Source organism: Bombina bombina, chromosome 2 (assembly GCF_027579735.1).
Source record: "Bombina bombina isolate aBomBom1 chromosome 2, aBomBom1.pri, whole genome shotgun sequence".
Taxonomy (NCBI): Eukaryota; Metazoa; Chordata; class Amphibia; order Anura; family Bombinatoridae; genus Bombina; species Bombina bombina.
Window position 1 is genome coordinate 62,193,071 of NC_069500.1, and position 20,478 is coordinate 62,213,548.

At 39.6% G+C, this 20,478-nt stretch overlaps 1 protein-coding gene across 1 annotated transcript in view; it reads left to right on the forward strand.

Moving 5' to 3' along the window:
* LOC128648424 (elongation factor 2) overlaps positions 1-20,478 on the forward strand; it is a 196,233-nt gene that overhangs the window by 84,724 nt on the left and 91,031 nt on the right. Inside the window, exon 7 of the mRNA XM_053701080.1 lies at positions 8,945-9,058. Coding sequence (XP_053557055.1) covers positions 8,945-9,058 — 114 coding nt within the window. The remainder of the gene's footprint in view (positions 1-8,944; positions 9,059-20,478) is intronic.

The window sequence follows — 20,478 nt, forward strand, 5'->3', positions numbered from 1 at the left end:
ACTAAGACCACGAGGGATTTCGGTAGCTCCATACCTAGACGACATTCTAATACAAGCTTCAAGCTTTCAAACTGCCAAGTCTCATACAGAGTTAGTTCTGGCATTTCTAAGGTCGCATGGATGGAAAGTGAACGAAAAGAAGAGTTCTCTTTTTCCTCTCACAAGAGTTCCATTCTTGGGGACTCTTATAGATTCTGTAGAAATGAAGATTTACCTGACAGAGGACAGGTTAACAAAGCTTCAAAATGCATGCCGTGTCCTTCATTCCATTCAACACCCGTCAGTAGCTCAATGCATGGAGGTGATCGGCTTAATGGTAGCGGCAATGGACATAGTACCTTTTGCACGCCTACACCTCAGACCTCTGCAATTATGCATGCTAAGTCAGTGGAATGGGGATTACTCAGATTTGTCCCCTACTCTGAATCTGAATCAAGAGACCAGAAATTCTCTTCTATGGTGGCTTCATCGGCCACACCTGTCCAGGGGGATGCCATTCAGCAGGCCAGACTGGACAATTGTAACAACAGACGCCAGCCTACTAGGTTGGGGCGCTGTCTGGAATTCTCTGAAGGCTCAGGGACTATGGAATCAGGAGGAGAGTCTCCTTCCAATAAACATTCTGGAATTGAGGGCAGTTCTCAATGCCCTTCTAGCTTGGCCCCAATTAACAACTCGGGGGTTCATCAGGTTTCAGTCGGACAACATCACGACTGTAGCTTACATCAACCATCAGGGAGGGACAAGAAGCTCCCTAGCAATGGTGGAAGTATCAAAGATAATTCGCTGGGCAGAGTCTCACTCTTGCCACCTGTCAGCAATCCACATCCCGGGAGTGGAGAACTGGGAGGCGGATTTCTTGAGTCGCCAGACTTTTCATCCGGGGGAGTGGGAACTTCATCCGGAGGTCTTTGCCCAAATACTTCGACGTTGGGGCAAACCAGAGATAGATCTCATGGCGTCTCGCCAGAACGCCAAACTTCCTCGCTACGGGTCCAGATCCAGGGATCCGGGAGCGGTTCTGATAGATGCTTTGACAGCACCTTGGAACTTCGGGATGGCTTATGTGTTTCCACCCTTTCCGCTGCTTCCTCGATTGATTGCCAAAATCAAGCAGGAGAGAGCATCAGTGATTCTAATAGCGCCTGCATGGCCACGCAGGACTTGGTATGCAGATCTAGTGGACATGTCATCCTGTCCGCCTTGGTCTCTACCTCTAAGACAGGACCTTCTGATACAGGGTCCATTCAAACATCAAAATCTAACTTCTCTGAAGCTGACTGCTTGGAAATTGAACGTTTGATTTTATCAAAACGTGGTTTTTCTGAGTCGGTTATTGATACCCTGATACAGGCTAGGAAGCCTGTTACCAGAAAGATTTACCATAAAATATGGCGTAAATACCTATACTGGTGCGAATCCAAACATTACTCCTGGAGTAAGGTTAGGATCTCTAGGATATTGTCTTTTCTACAAGAAGGGTTAGAAAAGGGTTTATCAGCTAGTTCATTAAAGGGACAGATTTCAGCTCTGTCCATCTTGTTACACAGGCGTCTGTCAGAAAATCCAGACGTCCAGGCTTTTTGTCAGGCTTTAGCTAGGATCAAGCCTGTGTTTAAAGCTGTTGCTCCGCCATGGAGTTTAAACTTAGTTCTTAACGTTTTACAGGGTGTTCCATTTGAACCCCTTCATTCCATTAATATAAAATTGTTATCTTGGAAAGTTCTGTTTTTAATGGCTATTTCCTCGGCTCGAAGAGTCTCTGAGTTATCAGCCTTACATTGTGATTCTCCTTATCTGATTTTTCACTCAGACAAGGTAGTTCTGCGTACTAAACCTGGGTTCTTACCTAAGGTGGTCACTAACAGGAATATCAATCAAGAGATTGTTGTTCCATCCTTGTGTCCAAATCCTTCTTCAAAGAAGGAACGTCTTCTACACAATCTGGATGTAGTTCGTGCCCTCAAGTTCTACTTGCAGGCAACTAAAGATTTTCGCCAAACTTCTTCCCTGTTTGTCGTTTATTCTGGACAGAGGAGAGGTCAAAAAGCTTCTGCTACCTCTCTCTCTTTTTGGCTTCGTAGCATAATACGTTTAGCCTATGAGACTGCTGGTCAGCAGCCTCCTGAAAGAATTACAGCTCACTCCACTAGAGCTGTGGCTTCCACTTGGGCCTTTAAGAATGAGGCCTCTGTTGAACAGATTTGCAAGGCTGCAACTTGGTCTTCGCTTCATACTTTTTCCAAATTTTACAAATTTGACACTTTTGCTTCTTCGGAGGCTATTTTTGGGAGAAAGGTTCTTCAGGCAGTGGTTCCTTCTATATAATGAGCCTGCCTATCCCTCCCGTCATCCGTGTACTTTTGCTTTGGTATTGGTATCCCAGAAGTAATGATGACCCGTGGACTGATCACACATAACAGAAGAAAACATAATTTATGCTTACCTGATAAATTCCTTTCTTCTGTTGTGTGATCAGTCCACGGCCCGCCCTGTTTTAAGGCAGGTGAATATCTTTTAAATTATACTCCAGTCACCACTTCACCCTTGGTTACTCCTTTCTCGTTGATTCTTGGTCGAATGACTGGGACTGACGTAGAGGGGAGGAGCTATATGCAGCTCTGCTGGGTGAATCCTCTTGCATTTCCTGTTGGGGAGGAGTTATATCCCAGAAGTAATGATGACCCGTGGACTGATCACACAACAGAAGAAAGGAATTTATCAGGTAAGCATAAATTATGTTGTTTTTTCAAACAACCTATTTTTATATTATGTTATTCAGCACATCTCTTTTTTCAAGTTGTTCTCTTTTCTTTATGTGAATCTTGATCGTTTTGTAAGATATTACTCTTAAATAACCAAAGGATCTTATGTTAAAAACCATTCACGTCTAAAAATTAATATATAAATATATTAATAATCGGCCCTGTACAAACGAATTTCATATACCGTACTGTATATCTTTGAAACCCTCCAGAAACAGACAACCATACTACCTTCAACTATTTAAACCATCACACATTTATTAAAGAACAGATAAATAACAAGATTACATGTTACTGTTTACAAGGTTAAACACATAAAAACAATTTAACAGAGAGATAATACATAAATGAATATTACCCCGTTTGTTTCCTGTGGGAGTCCTGGCTATAGCATGTATCATTGATGTTTTCCTTTCTAAAGATGAACTCTGTCTATTCTCCTTTCTCCTAACCTTTATACCCTTTAAGAATGCTGACCATATACTTTTGGCTCTATTCCAAATAAGGTGCTCTACCCTATTGTAAGCTTTTGCTACCTACAGCAAACTTCTCTACCCATATATGATCTTAACTCTTGGTATACGTAAACTGGCTACCTCAGCATTGCTCCATGCCTGATGTTTTAAAATATTAAACAGAACATATTAACCTTTTTATAACTGTAATAATGCCATCTTTCTATAACTACAGCAATACTACATTTATACACATTAAAATCTTACCGTTTCACCCGACGTCCTTTCGGTGGCCGACTTGCGTTGCCTCTGGTATTTTCGGCCGCCCCTCCGCCTCCGTCTTGGCCCGGGCCAAGACGGAGGCGGAGGGGCGGCCGAAAATACCAGAGGCAACGCAAGTCGGCCACCGAAAGGACGTCGGGTGAAACGATCAAGATTCACATAAAGAAAAGAGAACAACTTGAAAAAAGAGATGTGCTGAATAACATAATATAAAAATAGGTTGTTTGAAAAAACATAAGGTTTTTATTTCGAATGCTGTTGTTATGGTTTACATATAGTAAATAATATTGGAGTGTGTGCATTCCCCTGTTTAACATCCATCAGAGAAAAAACATATCTTGCAAGATTAGAATTTAGTTGTTAGTTTGATTACGGTTTTTAATATAATAAAGATTTTTTTAAATAGCATTAATAAATGGTAATGAAAAATCACTAACATAAAAGTATCTCACATAATTCACAGATAAGATAATGAACTGTTAAGGTCACTTTATATTTTCCTCATATTAACACTAAATATTTAATAATAAGAAGGTGTTTAAAGAATTACATATGTTGAAAATCACAAGGTTTTTTGTATAAGAAATGCATAGTTATGATTATGAAACAAAATCACTGTTTATTGATTATTTTTATTCTGTTGAAAGAATATGTATTATCACAATTGTAATTATTTACACCTGTGTTGTGTCACATGGACTGCCTATAAAAGGTGGAGTTGGATTATGTACTAATCACTTGGCTTGAGAAAGGGCAGAAGCCCGAAACGTCGCCTGTATTTCACTGCTTGTAATAAAAATGTTATAAAAAAACAACTTGGAGTGCTGCAGCCATTTCTATTTTGTGTGTATATATATATATATATATATATATATATATATATTTTATAAATAAAATGTGAGTTGTAACAGCGCTAATGACAAGACTGAAATTCAATTATATACAAAATATATATATATATATATATATATATATATATATATATTTAGAGAGAGAGAGAGAGAGTTGTAGCAGCGCTAATGACAAGACTGAAAGAAAGTATTCAATAAGAAAACCCCAATATTAATATTAAACAGACCCAGCCTGGGTGGTATCTATCTGCACTGATCAGAAGCCAAATATAGCTAGAGTATTTACAGTTAGTACAAGATGTTGGGTAGTCCACAGATATACAGTAAGTGTCTCTCAGTATCCCTGGGACTCGTTCCACTGTATCCCCGGCAAAGTGCAGCTCAGCCCACAAGCAGATTTGCCTCCAAGAGAGGATCCTCCAATTAAAATCTATAAGACAGAAAGTAGGACAAGCGCACAGGGGGTGCTCCTAGTGCAGTATGTACAAACTGAATCGTATATATGGTGAGGAGTATTGAAAATGCACTCACCTGATTCTACCTCAACCGTTATTAGGTATATAAATAGCACTGATAATGAGATGATCTCTAAACGGCTCTTCTCCTGACGCTTCTCTCCTTATGTCAATCCCAGTCTGCCGTGGTGTTACACTGACATTGTACTTAGCTGTAATAAGGATTCCCCAGACACATTCCAATGTTCTTCACTTACAGGATAATGTCCTTTTTATTCTTAAATACGTATTTCTATATATGTGTTTATATACCTATACCTTCATATCTATTCATTTCTATTTCTCTCTTTCTTTCTTTCTTTCTTTCTTTCTTTCTTTCTTTCCTTCTTTCTTTCCTTCTTTCTTTCCTTCTTTCTTTCTTTTTTTCTTTCTTTCTTTCCTTCTTTCTTTCCTTCTTTCTTTCTCTCTTTCTTTCTTTCTTTCTTTCTTTCTTTCTTTCTTTCTTTCTTTCTTTCTTTCTTTCTTTCTTTCTTTCTTTCTTTCTTTCTCTCTCTCTCTCTCTCTCTCTCTCTCTCTCTCTCTATCATCTATATATATATATAGGTATAGATATATATTTTACCAAACAAAAACATTTATATATATATGTGTGTATTTAAGAATAAATAGAACATATTCTGCTATGTGAAGAACGTTGGAATGTGAAATATTAATATTTCATGTCGGGTTAGTGCACTTGAAAAAATGTGATTGGGTTTGCGCGCGAGTAGGGTGTTAGTTATTTTCCCCAACTTTTCAAGCTCCATTGAAGTCTATAGGGGTATACATTAACATGATTGCGATATTGTAATTTCGGCTTTTTGCACGTCTGGTTAGTACGCAAACGTGAGCAATAATTAGCACTCCACGTGTAATCTAGCCCTGTATTAGGAAATGTACAATGGTGCCAGCCTTTGTTACATCACCAGACAGGTGTGTGACATGAAAGTAGTTTGTGTATTTGCCTCAGGTTGAACAAAGTCAGAGCATTCTCTTTTGACTAACTGTAAATGAGTTTATCAGTTTGGGGGAAAATGGTAGATTGTGTTTAACACGTGAACTTCTGTGCAATGTTTTACCTTCACCTCCATTTCTGCTCATGTCCTTTAAAGGGACATTAAAGCCAACATTTATTTTTCATGATTCAGATAGAGAATACAATTTTAAAACCGTTTCCAATTTACGTCTATTATCAAATTTGCTTTATTCTCATGTTATTCTTTGTTGAACAGATAAGCATGCACATATCTCGGGCATTACATAGCAGTAAAAAGTACTGCCATTTAGTGCTCTTGCTAATGTATAACATTCTTGAAAAACTGCTGCCATCTAGTGCTGCAGACACGTGCACGCTCCTGAGATTACCTTCCTGCTTTTTAACAAAGGATACAAAGAAAATAAGTCAATTTGAAAGTTTTTTTTAAACTGTTTGCTTTATCTGAATCATGAAATGCGGTTTTTTTTTGTTCCTTTGAGTGATTTTTATGACTAAATTGTTTTTCAAGCATAATGACACCACCTGTGGCAGGTGCCTATCGAGTCATAGACTATCCTACTAGTTCCATAAAATGGCTGGCTCGCTATTAATTGTACAGCCTTGCATGTTTCTCCTCAATAGCTCAGTGAAGATTTCTGTGCGCTGGAACAGTGTCTCTTGTTTGTTGTCTTTGGGTACCCACTAAATCATTTCTTTATCAGCCTTTTAGGCTTGTTTGAAGTATCCCCTCCTCATTATTGCCGTGTTTATTATTTATATATAGTACTTAAGCGCAAATAAACGTACGCAGTCGCCCTCATACGATGGTATATCAATAAGTCTTAATTACTGCAATAAAAGTATATTATTCTATATTGTTTTGAGTGTACTTATGTTAAATTTAAATTGCTTAAAGTTTTCTTTTTCTTATTTACAGGGCATTTTGACCTAGATAACAAGTCGAGATTAACTGAGAATTCATGCTGCGTAACTTTGCGCTTAGCCTTGTCAGACAATGTTCAATCAGGTATTAAAAGTTGTTGGTTAAAAGCATTTTAGCGCATCTGATAGATAAGTAGCGCATCTTTTGCTCTCAATGAGAAGTGGTAGTAGAGAGCTCATTACAAGTTGGCTTTTAAAGGGACATGAAACCCAAAATTTTCTTTCCTGATTCAGAATGAGAATACTATTTTAAACAACTTTCCAGTTTACTTCTATTATTTAATTTGCTTCCTTCTCTTGTTATCCTTTGCTGAAAGGTTTATCTAGGCACGCTCAGGAGCAGCAGAGAACCTAGGTTCTAGCTGTTGATTGGTGCCTGCATATATATATTGATTATTATTGGCTCAACCATGAGTTCAGTTAGAAACCAGTAGTGCATTGCTGCTCCTTCAACAAATGATTCCAAGAGAAAGACACAGATTAGATAATAGAAGTATATTAGAAAGATGTTTGTATTCTCTATCTGAATCATGAATGAAAATTTTTGGGTTTCATGTCCCTTTAAGTGTACCTCTTGCATAATTTCCAAAATATTTTGGAGCTTTTAAAAAACAAGTATTAGCTGTTATCAATTACTATTATGCATTCAAAAACATTTAAGGTGTATAGCAAAGAGCTTAACCAAAAATGGATTGCACTTCAGTGATATTGGCACTCTATATATTGTTGGCATTTTGAGCTCCACTTGTAATTGGCCCATTGTGTGAGCTATTGTGAAGTTTGTAGAGATTGTAAGAAAATGAATATCGTGCAGTCAATTACCTGATGGAAAAAACTCAACTCTAACAGAAATACATAAGGATATGTTTGATAAGTTAGAAGACTACTCCATCTTACCCCACAGTTAAAAAGTGTTGTTAGGACGATAGTCCTGTCACCTAACAACAGTTGCCACTAAAGAAACTGTGGAGAAAATTCATGACATAGTGGTAAATGACAGAAGACAAAAACACAAAATAGTTGTTATATGGTACGTTTTACTGCATGTTTTAGACAAGAGAATATTGCCAGCATGATGGGTACTTGACTGCAGACCAGAATAGACAGTGGATGGCGAGTTCACAAGAACGTCTGACAAGATCTCAAAGTAATCATGATGATTTTATGGGCGATTTGTCACTATGGATCAGTTGTAAATACACCAATAACATCCAGAGACAAAAGCACAACGCAAGCAGTGGAAATTTTGCGCCAAAGCAAGTGCTGCCAAAGTTATGCAATTTGTGTTTTGAGACGTCAAAAGGAATTTCGATGACTGACATTCTGCAGAGAGGAGTGACCATTATAGGTGGTTGCTATACCAATGTTACTTGAAAATTATGAAAAACAATTAAAGAGAATAGATATGGCAAGTTTGAGTTTTTTTGCCATGGCTACCATTGATGAACTCTACGGAGAGTCACAGGACCGATGGTTGTTCAGTGCATGCACCATATTGAGTGGGAGCGCCAAACATATCAAGTACTGGAAGCAGTGTGTCCGTCCACATGCCAAACTAATAGTGCAATCTCAAAACACTACCACACTTAAGATACATAGGCGACAAACTTGCCAAGCGGATAGTAAGTAAAATCATCCAAGTTTATTCAATACATATAACAAGATGTGGCAAAAGGTATCAGGCTCCGGATAAAACAAAAGTAAATACAGCTTTTCCTGCACATGCGTACTTGATCACTGCCACAGAGATACAATCTTCCCCTTTGTATTCACTTTTGTATTTATTTTGTTGCAAAGTTGTTAGCAGAAGTATGAGGATTACATTGAAAAATAATTTCATGGATTTAAACATTATCTTTCCATGACAGAATTAGGATTTATTGATCTGCCATTTTATGTCTGTAAATCTTTATCACTGTGAATTAAACTGTAAGCTCATCGGGACGGGGACTGTTGAAAATTGTCTTACTTTTGTATTTGTACAAAAGTAAATTGTTCAGTATATGGTCAGTGCTATACAAATAATACATACATGCATGCACACGTACTCTGTAAAGTCTGCAAAGCTAATGCACCAACTCAAGTTCAATTTATCAGAAGAAACAAGTAGGGTATAAATGATCAAAATGTGTTCCTTAAAGGCTAAACAAAAATTCACTAATTTATGCTTGATCCCTAGGTATTTGATGCTATTATGAATTTCAAGAAAGAAGATGCTGCCAAACTAATTGAAAAATTGGATATTAAGCTTGATGCTGAAGACAAAGAAAAGGAAGGGAAGCCTCTTCTTAAGGTACCGTAAAGCAGAGACTGGACAAGGGATTTGCATGGGTTGCTTATGTATGTTACGTATATTAAACATGTCTGTTTTTTCTTAACAGTCAACAAAGGCCACAAGTATACCAGGGCTTCCTAATCTCTGATGAAGTAATCAAGCCAGCTGTGCTTTAGTATTGAGATTATTCAATTGAGTAATTTATTAACACTGGTTGATATTTATCAATACAAAAAAAAAACTTCCGGGTGTAGGAAATAATCCTAAAACAACTTAACCCCTTTGTGCCGGCACTAAAGTGTTAACAAGTAAACACAATTAGAAAAATGACGATCACTTGATTTGTAAGCCGGGATTGGATCATGGGTGATTGCCTACACTGCTAGGCACGCCCCCCAGGCAGAGTCTTAACTTAGTCTAAGGGGGAAGCTGTAGGACGCCGTATAAGGTAGGACATTCCATGCCGTCCTAACCGTGTTAAAGCCCAGCACTGTTAGGACAGCATGGAACGTCCCACAGTGTGAAGGGGTTAAAGGGTGGTGCTTAATGCAAATACAGCATACATTTGTAAAATGAGGAACAGCAAGGCGCATCCCATTAGCACCTATTATTCATATAAACTATCTGTAACTAGTGTGACACATATCAACCTATTTACACTAAAATATTAGTGAGTGCACAATTAAAATGTAACTTTAGCAAACAGATGCCGAATCCCGAAATCTTGCCCATGCCTATATTAAATATCAAAGCATAATTCCTATTCACCTAAACGGAATCTAACTTGTCACAAGGAGCTTGAGCAGGTTTGATGTCAGTATGCAGTGTGCTTACTCTATTAATGGTAACATGGTTTGAACCCGCTTACATTTTATTATTATTATAACACGTTTGCGAACAGTGAGTCATGGCTACTGTCTTCTTTGAAATATTAATATTGCGAACATGAAATCTTCCTAAAAAAAGGCAAAATACATGACTTTTACTATCACGACAAGACTTTACATACATATTATAACATTATACAATACAGATACATTGTGTATATATGTATTCACCAGCTCTAATAGGTTTATCAGGAAGGTTTTTTCTTTCTAATGACACGAGTCCACAGATCATCTAATTACTATTGGGTAATATCACTCCTGCCCAGCTGGAGGCGGCAATGAGCACCACAGCAAAGCTGTTAAATAGCTCCTCCCTTCCCTCCAACCCCAGTCATTCTCTTTGCCTACATTTGAGCAAGGAAGTGGTAAAGTTTAGGTGTTGGAAAGAAGATTCTTCAAGCAAGATTTTTTTTTATTTTTCAGCAGTGCAAGATTGTTCTGCTTTGTCCTAGGGTGTAGCCGTAGTCCATATCAGTCTCTTCAGTAGAGCAGTGGTGGCTTTCAAGCAATGGGAACTGGTTGGGTACAATCCTCACTGCGCATCCCATGTAGTTTATGCTGCTCTAATACTGAAAGCCTGAGTAAGATTACTCAGTCTTTATCTCTGTTTCCACAGGTCCATGTGAGGGAGAGGACCTCTCAGACCTAGTGAGCTGCCTTGCTGCCTGGCAGATTTCTGAGGTAAGTGCTGAGTTTATTTTTTCTGGATGGAATGTAGGAAAAATTGGGCACTTTATTACCAGTTTAAAGGGGACATTAGACTTCTCCTATATGGTTGGGGGAACATTTAAGGATAAGGCAGTAATGGCAGGCACTGGGGCTAAGGAGTATAATATGAGGCTCATGTTTGGCGCTTTTCACTTCTCCCGGCGGCTTAACTTTAAAGAACACATTTTGCTGATTGGGAGGTTGATTTTTTTTAGACGCCCACAATGGGCGGGGCTAGCTGAGGCGGCAATTTGCTGTTGTGCGCCTTTTCCCCTTCACTTCCTGATTACGGAGGGGTGACAGGGTTGTTTCAGGTAGCCGAGCTTCAGAAGATAGCACATATTAAACATTTATTGCTGCGTTGTTAGGACCGGACAGCCTTTTACTGTGCTTCAAGTCGAGTTCTGGATTCTTCTACTAAAGGGAATACTATCAGTGTCAGCTAGGCAGGTAGGCACCTCAGCAAAGCTCCGGAGTGTTTGTGTTAGATTTTCTTTTCCTTACTGCAAGAAAAATAAAAAAGTTACGTTTTAAATTTTAAAAGAGACAGTAAGGTTTTTGTGTTTTAATTTTTATCTTAAATTTAAGTTTATTGAGACGGGGCGGAGCCAACGCCGATACTGAGCAGTCGCATGCTAGCATACCTCTAGCAACTTTTCATCTATAAATATGTAATAAATTGCTCAAATCAGCCTAACTGCCAATATATCCTATAGCCAGAGAATCAGAGATTCTGAACGTGTCATCTGGGAACCAGAAGGCGCCTGCAAATAGCAGAATTCCATTTCATAAATGAGACTGGCCTGCGTAGGCTGAGTGAAGCGGCCATTTTTAAGACCCTGCAGGGGAAACAACGGAATACCCACACAATGGCGCTTTTCAATCATACTTTTCTTGAAGAGCTACAATGCCTACTTAACAATCATTTTCTACGCCTGGAGGGGTGCTTGGAGGAAGTGCTGGGAAAAAGTGTGAATGCCAATACACATCGCATTGCCCCAGCAACTCCGGCTGTCACCTTGATGTTACAATTTAAGGCCAGGCAGACGACTTGGGTGGCGGATGACTTAACTAACCCTGAACCACAGCAGACAGTGACGGCCACACAGAATACTGCCAGTGAACCTTACCAGCAGCAACAGATGAAGAAAGTAAACTGGCAGCGAGGTACCGCAGGAGAAGATGGGAAGGTCACCACGAGTCATACTTACCCTGATCACCTAACAGTAAAGGCTCTCAGCACAGACCTCTCAGTACAGACATCTGCAACAGTGAGAGCAGCATCGTCGGACCTCCTGGCTCGACATAAGGCACTTCACTTGAGGGTAGTGAAGCAGAATAGGAGTAGCGTGTCCCTTCAGATGAGACAACTTTGTAAGTTTACTCCACAACCATCTCTGCAGTGGGCTATGGCTGAGCGCAGTGTAACACAGGACAAACTTGCAGCATTTCTACTGTGTTCCTTAAGCAGCCCTAATGATGTTAGTGGTCACACAGACATTTCATCCACAGTAGTAATATTTGACACTCCAGACTCACTGAACCTTAGGAAAGGAATTGGTTAATGTGGCCACCGCTGCAGTGTCCCTAGCAGAGGAAACACCTCCACAGGGAATAAAGATGTGTTTTAGCCCAAATCTGGCCATCGCATTAGTGCTCATGAGACAGGCCTGTTTACAAAAATTACACTCATTATTTGAAGGACTCCACCATGCTTTCCTTAGTATGGGCGTCACGCATTATATTGTGGACTTGCACCTTTTATATGTATATAGTTTAGCACTGACACGAAATTGAGCTGCATGTCCTTTTGTTTGTCTCTTATGCTAACGTTTGACTGCTAATGTTTAAATATATTCTATTCTTGTGTGGTTTAGCCTCATGTATTTCTATGAATGTTATACTGTCTTGTTGTTGCCCCACACCAGTTTTTTGTGTCCCTTAATATGAGAACAACAGCAATGTCTCAGAACCCAAGAGCAGATTGTACACTTATTCCTGTCTCCAGCCGATGGGCGGTAAATAAGATTATACTAAATATCCTGCCCTTGCGGTCCACAAATGGTGTCCACTAGTATCACAACGATAGGGGTAGCGTGTTGCATGTAAACTCCATAGTAGGTGATGCATGTTTTCCCCTCTAGCTATTGGGTATTTATCTAATGTTAAGGCACACTTAGGCCGGGTATAGGGCCCATACCTGGCCAGTAGAGTTTACTACGTTAAACCATATTTAGATATGGTCACACTAATACCCTGCTTGCTTTAATAATCTAAGCACTACTGCATCCAACTGATCTACTGAGTTCTATCTTATTACATTCTGGCTAACAATCCCCTGTTGGGAGAATGATATGTTTTCTTTCCTTTCCTATCCTCTAAAGCCATATACATAGTAGTAAAGATTTTGCGCTATAGTTTAATTTTTTGAGTCTGCTGGGACTATGAAGTGATTTGTAATTCTGCCACATAACAACGGGGGATGGGTTTCTAGTGCAGGCTGGACCTGCTCTGTTACCCTTATCTCCCTATTCATGGTACTTCACATAATTCGCATAAACCCTAGTTAACCTACCACCTCCTCCCCCCACCCACCCCCCTATAATATACCTCCTACTGCTGGAGGGCTATCTATATGGCTTATCTTGTCTATGCCATACTCTAACTATTTATACCTACATACTTTACAACACTATTTACACAGCAAGTTTATATATTTACTCTTATTATTGCTTACAATACCAATTACTAACTATTCTAAAAAAAAAAATTAAATTAAAAATTCGAGGTTTATTAATGAGATCCAAAAGTGGTCTCCTTAGTTACAATTTCCTTCTTTCGCTTTATTACTACCTGTTACTTTTGTTGGCCCAAAGGTAATTTATTGTGTCATTTAGAAGGTCCCTGAAGGATTAGCACCCTATCTATATAATGTTTGCAAGCTATGTAACTTGTTGGCTATACGTCTTTTTTATGTCTATTTTATTACTCCTGAAACATTGAATTTGTTATGATGTTCTATGTATGCCTTTAACTAAACCTCAATAAAAATTACAAAATACATAAATTTAAGTTTATTTAATTGTAATTTGTTCTATTGTGAGTTAAGATGGACCAAGAGGCCCTGACTTGTTCTTTATGTTTTGATGCTAATGTGGAACTACCAATCCCTTTCTGTTCCTCATGTATTGAGAGAACTTTAAATTACAGGGATAGACTTTTTTCTAAACCAACATTGTCTAAGGCGGATGCTGTTCAGGATTGTTCTAATGACAATGTTCAATATATGCCGCAGCTTTCTCCTCAAGTGTCCCAAATTTTATCGCCCACACATGCAGTGCCCTGTGCTTTCTCTCTAACTCCGCCTGGAGTTACGTTACAAGACATCGCTAGCCTCATGTCCTCTGCGGTATCTGATGCGTTGTCTGCTTTTCCCATGCTGCAGGTAAAGCGCAAGAGGAAATGTAAAGAATCAGTGAGTAAGGCTTCTGACAAAGTCGTGGCTATATCGAATCTTCCCTCCCAGAAGTCTGAGGAGGAGGATACTTCGGTAGCATCTGAGGGTGAAATCTCAGATTCAGACAATGTAACTCCTTCTTCTGATGCTGAAGTTTAAGCTGGAACACCTCCGTTTGTTACTTAAGGAGGTTTTGGCTACCTTGGACGACTCCAACACTACGGTCGCAGTCAATCCTAAGAAGTCTAGCAAGCTAAACAAGTATTTTGATGTACCGTCCATGGTAGAGGTTTTCCTGTACCAGATCGGGCTACAGAGATGATTGCTAAGGAATGGGAGAGGCCGGGTATTCCTTTTTCTCCATCCCCTATTTTTAAAAAGATGTTTCCTATTGCTGACTCTATCAAGGAGTCCTGGCAGACGGTCCCCAAAGTGGAAGCGGCAATTTCCACTTTAGCTAAGAGAACCACTATTCCCATAGAGGATAGTTGTTCTTTTAAGGATCCTATGGATAAGAAGTTGGAGGGTTTGTTCAAAAAGATGTATGTTCACCAGGGTTTAAAATGGCAAGCTGCGGTGTGTATTGCTACTGGTTTGATGCGTTGTCTGATTCTATTCAGACAGACACACCTATTGAAGAGATCCAGGATAGGATCAAGGCCCTTAAATTGGCCAATTCTTTTATTACAGATGCTTCCCTTCCCTTCAGGTTATTAAGCTAGGAGCAAAAATTTCTGGGTTTGCCATACTGGCCCGCAGAGCCCCTTATGGTTGAAATCCTGGTCTGTGGATGTGTCGTCTAAAGATAAGCTTTTGGCGATTCCCTTCAAGAGTAAGACTTTATTTGGGCCAGGCTTGGCGGACATTATTTCCGACATTACTGGAGGCAAGGGTCATTTCCTCCCTCGGGATAAGAGGAATAAGCAGAAGGGACGTAGAAGTAATTTTCGTTCCTTTCGAAACTTCAAGTGTAAGCCTTTCTCTCCAGAGAAGATAACTATAGGAGCGCCAGAGGCTAAAGTATTACTAAGGTCAACTAAATGAGTCAGCTATACCAACTAAACATGAATATACATAGTGTTATCAAAGGATCATATGCACCTAAAAATATATATAAAAAAGAATTTAATAAAAAACAAAAAAACAAATACAATCTAACTAAATGACATCATAGAGTGTTAAGGCAAATATATACCTAAACATGTATGATTCGATACAAAATGCCCACCTATAAAAGGTTAATATTACCTTTAATCCCAGTGATAAAAAATTGGGATGTGAATTAAACAATATATAAATCATAAATCACCATATTTGAAAAATATAGATGAATAAATAAATAGTACAAGCGTCAAAAAATGAGGTAGGTACGAATTGGTATGCAATAAAGTATATAAGTGTACAATTGTGAAAATAAAATATATAACAATATAGAGCTAGCTAAGCATGAAACTGTAGGAAATTAACTAAAGCAAATATAAGTGATAATGTGTGCCGGCACCCTAAGTCCCTTTTAACAATGTTAAAAAGTCCCAATCGGATCCAAATAATAATGTCCCAAATGTGAATTGATGATAAAATCCAAATGTGACCAGTTATCCTTGATTGTTGTGTCCCGTTATAATAAAAATATCCCTTGTTTAAATGTCAATAAGCACTAAAAATACATTGAAAATATTTCTGACAGAGGTCAGAAAATCAAAGATCTTCGATTCTTGTCTGGCGCTTCAGTCCTCCCCTCGCCATTAGTGGCTCAATGTATGGAGGTAAACGGTCTGATGGTAGCTGCCATGAACATCATTCCGTTTGCCTGTTTCCACCTCAGACCTCTGCAGTTATGCATGCTCAGGCAGTGGAATGGGGATTATACGGACCTGTCTTCACGATTACATCTGGATCAGGAGACAAAGGATTCTCTTCTTTGGTGGTTGTCTCAGGATCATCTCTCCCAGGGAACCTTCTTCCGCAGACCCACCTGGGTGATTGTGATAACGGACGCCAGCCTGTTGGGATGGGGAGCAGTCTGGGGCTCTCTAAAGGCTCAGGGGACTTGGACTCAGCAGGAGTCAGTTCTACCCATAAACATTCTGGAGCTGAGAGCAATCTTCAATGCTCTCCTGGCCCGGCCTCAGTTGGCTTCGGCCCGGTTTATCAGGTTCCAGTCGGACAACATAACTTCAGTGGCTTACATCAACCATCAGAGGGGAACTCTGAGTTCCTTGGCCATGACAGAGGTAACCAAGATTATTCAGTGGGCAGAGACCCACCACTGCTTTTCTATCTGCGATCCACATTCCAGGAGTGGACAATTGGGAGGCGGATTTTCTGAGAGACCTTTCACCCGGGGGAGTGGGAACTCCATCCGGATGTGTTTTCCAGCTTGAAATGGGGACAGCCGGAACTGGATCTCATGGCATCTCGTCAGAATGCCAAGCTCCCGAGGTACGGGTCGAGGTCGAGGGATCCTCAGGCTGTGCTGATAGATGCTCTAGCGGTCCCTTGGAATTTCAGTCTAGCATATCTGTTTCCTCTGTTCGCTCTCCTTCCTCGGGTTATTGCTCGAATCAAACAGGAGAGGGCGTTGGTGATCCTCATTGCACCGGCGTGGCCTCGCAGGATCTGGTATGCAGACTTGGTGGAGATGTCATCTTCCACTGAGGAGAGACCTTCTACTTCAAGGGCCCTTCCTTCATCCAAATCTCGTTTCACTGAAACTGACTGCTTGGAGATTGAACGCTTAATCTTATCTAAGCAGGGATTTTCTGAGTCGGTCATTTAGATCATGATTCAGGCTCGTAAGCCTGTTACCAGGAAGATTTACTATAAGATATGGTGTAAATATCTGTATTGTGTGAATCTAGAGGCTACTCTTGGAGTAGAGTTCGGAATCCTAGAATTCTGGCCTTTCTCCAAGAAGGTTTGGAGAAGGGTTTATCAGCCAGTTCCTTGAGAGGTCATATATCTGCCTTGTCTATTTTGTTACAGAAATGTCTGGCGTATGTTCCAGAGGTGCAATCGTTCTGTCAGGCCTTGGTCAGAATCAGGCCTGTGTTCAAAACTGTTACTCCTCCCTGGAGTCTTAACCTTGTTCTTAGAGTTCTTCAGCAGGCTCTGTTTGAGCCTATGCATTCCTTAGATATTGAAATGTTATCTTGAAAGGTTTTGTTTCTTTTTGCTATTTCGTCTGCTCGTAGAGTCTCAGAGCTCTCGGCGTTGCAGTGTTAATCTCTTTACCGTATTTTTTATTTGGATAAGGTAGTTTTGCGTACCAAGTTAGGGTTTCTCCCTAAAGTGGTTTCGGATAGGAACATTAATCAGGAGATTGTTGTTCCTTCTTTATGTCCTAACCCATCTTCTCAAAAAAAAGTCTGCTGCACAACCTAGATGTGGTGCGTGCGTTAAAATTCTATCTACAGGCGACTAAGGATTAAGGATCTTCTGTTCTGTTTGTGGTTTTCTCTGGGAAAAGTAAGGGGCAGAAAGCTACGGCTACTTCTCTTTCTTTGTGGCTAAGGAGTATCATTCGCTTGGCCTATGAAACTGCTGGACAGCAGCCTCCTGAGAGAGTCACGGCTCATTCTACGAGGGCTGTTTCCTCTTCCTGGGCATTCAAAAATGAAGTTCTGTGGAGCAGATTTGCAAGGCTGCAACTTGGTCCTTCTTCACACTTTCTAAATTCTATAAATTTGATACTTTTTCCTTCACTGAGGCTTCTTTTGGGAGAAAGGTAAGAAAGGTTCTTCAAGCAGTGGTGCCTTCGGTTTAGGTTCCCTGTCTTATCCCTCTCGTATCATCTGTGTCCTCTAGCTTGGGTATTGATTCCCAATAGTAATTAGATGATCCGTGGACCCGTGTCATTAGAAAGAAAACAAAATCTATGCTTACTTGATAAATGTATTTATTTCTTGACACGAGTCCATGGTCCGCCCTGTTTTTAAGACAGGCTTTTGTCATACTATAAACCTCAGACACCTCTGCACCTTGTTGCTTCCTTTCTCTCCTTTTACTTCGGTCGAATGACTGGGGTTGAAGGGAATGGAGGTGATATTTAACAGCTTTGCTGTGGTGCTCTTTGCCGCCTCCTGCTGGGCAGGAGTGATATTCCCCAGTAGTAATTAGATGATCTGTGGACTCATTGTGTCAAAAAATAAATACATTTATCAGGTAAGCATAAATTTTGTTTTTGTCTTTATTAACAAAGTTGATCACAGACATCACGAATATATAGGCGTTCTGTGGGAATTTGATGGGCATTCCATGGGAGTAAACTGTCTTTCTTTCCTATGGCATGGAGAGTCCACAACGTCATTCCAATTACTAGTGGGATATTTAACTCCTGGCCAGCAGGAGGAGACAAAGAGCACCCTCAAAGCTGTTAAGTGTATCTTCCCTTACCCATAATCCCCAGTCATTCTCTTTGCCTTTGTCAATGGAGGATGTGCAAACTTGGTGTCTGAAGATATTAAATCCTTTTATGGGTACTTTTCCCTGAAAGCAAGGATTGGGGTTATGCTGTGTCCATGTCAATCTCTTTAGTAAGAGTAATGGTGGCTATTAGCAGTTAGAAAACGGTGAGGTAGTCCTTGCTTTATTTCTAACATTATTGCTACCCCCTTTTGTAGAAAGCCAGGGTTGGTTACTCTGTTCTTTCTTTCTCTACAGGTCCCTGTTGGCAGCCGAATGAGGCTATCAGACCTGCAGCTGCTGTAACTGCTGAACAGGGTAAGTCCCTTTTTTACATATATTTTTCTCTGGATAGAAATACCATGGAAAGGACTAAGAAACAAGGGACCTAGTGGGACCTGAAGTGACCTTCTAAAGGGGTTTGTATATTTATCTCTCTCTCTCTCTCTCTATATATATATATATATATATATATATATATATATATATATATATATATATATATATATATATATATATATATATATTTACAGTGGATATAAAAAGTCTACACACCCCTTTTAAAATGTCAGGTTTCTGTGGTGTAAAAAATTATTTCAGAACTTTTTGCACCTTTTAATGTGACCTATAAACTGTACAGCTCAATTGAAAAACAAACTGAAATATTTTAGGTGGAGGGAAGTAAAAATAAAAAAATTAAATAATATGGTTGGTTAAACTAATACTTTGTTGAAGCACCTTTTGATTTTATTACAGCACTCAGTATTTTTGAGTCTATCAGCATGGCACATCTTGACTTGGCAGATTGCAAGGGCATCTCCTGCGCAAAGCCCTCTTCAGACCACCCCACAGATTTTCGATCTGATACAGGTCTGGGCTCTGGCTGGGCCATTACAAAACTTTAACTTTCCTCTGGTGAAGCCATTCCTTTGTTGATTTGGATGTATGCTTTGGGTTGCTGTCATGCTGAACGATGAAGTTCCTCTTCATGTTCAGATTTCTAGCAGAAGCCTGAAGGTTTTGTGCCAATATTGACTGGTATTTGGAACTGTACATAATTCCCTCTACCTTGTCTAAGGCCCCAGTTCCAGCTGAAGAAAAACAGCCCCAAAGCATGATGCTGCCATCACCATGCTTCACTGTGGGTATGGTGTTCTTTTGGTAATGTACAGTGTTGTTTTTGCACCAAACATATATTTTGGAATTTTGGCCAAAAGTTCAACCTTGGTTTCATTAGATCATAAAACCTTTTCACACAATGCTTTTGGGAGACTTCGGATGTGTTTTTTGCAAAATTAGCTGGGCTTGGATGTTTTTCTTCGTAAAAAAGGCTTTTGTCTTGCCACCTTATCCCATAGCCCAGACATATAAAGAATACGGGAGATTGTTGTCACATATACTACACAGCCAGTACTTGCCAGATATTCCTGCAGCTCCTTTAATGTTGCTGTAGGCCTCTTGGCAGCCTCCCAGACCAGTTTTCTTCTCGTCTTTTCATCAATTTTGGAGGGACAGCCAGTTCTTGGTAATGTCACTGTTGTGCCATATGTTCTCCACTTGATGATGACTGTCTTCACTGTGTTCCATGGTATATCTAATGCCTTGGAAATTCTTTTGTACCCTTCTCCTGACTCATACCTTTTAACAATGAGATCCCTCTGATGCTTTGGAAGCTTTCTGCGGACCATGGCTTTTGTGTAGGACGCTACTAAGAAAATGTCAGGAAAGACCTACTAGAACAGCTGAACTTTATTTGGGGTTAATCAGAGGCACTTTAAATAATGACAGGTGTGTACTGACTACTATTTAACATGATTTTGAATGTGATTGCTTAATTCTGAACACAGCTACATCCCCTTCAACAAAGTATTAGTTTAAGGGTGTGCACACCATGTTATTTTTATTTTTTTATTTTTACTTCCCTCCACCTAAAATATTTCAGTCTGTTTTTCAATTGAGTTGTACAGTTTATAGGTTACATC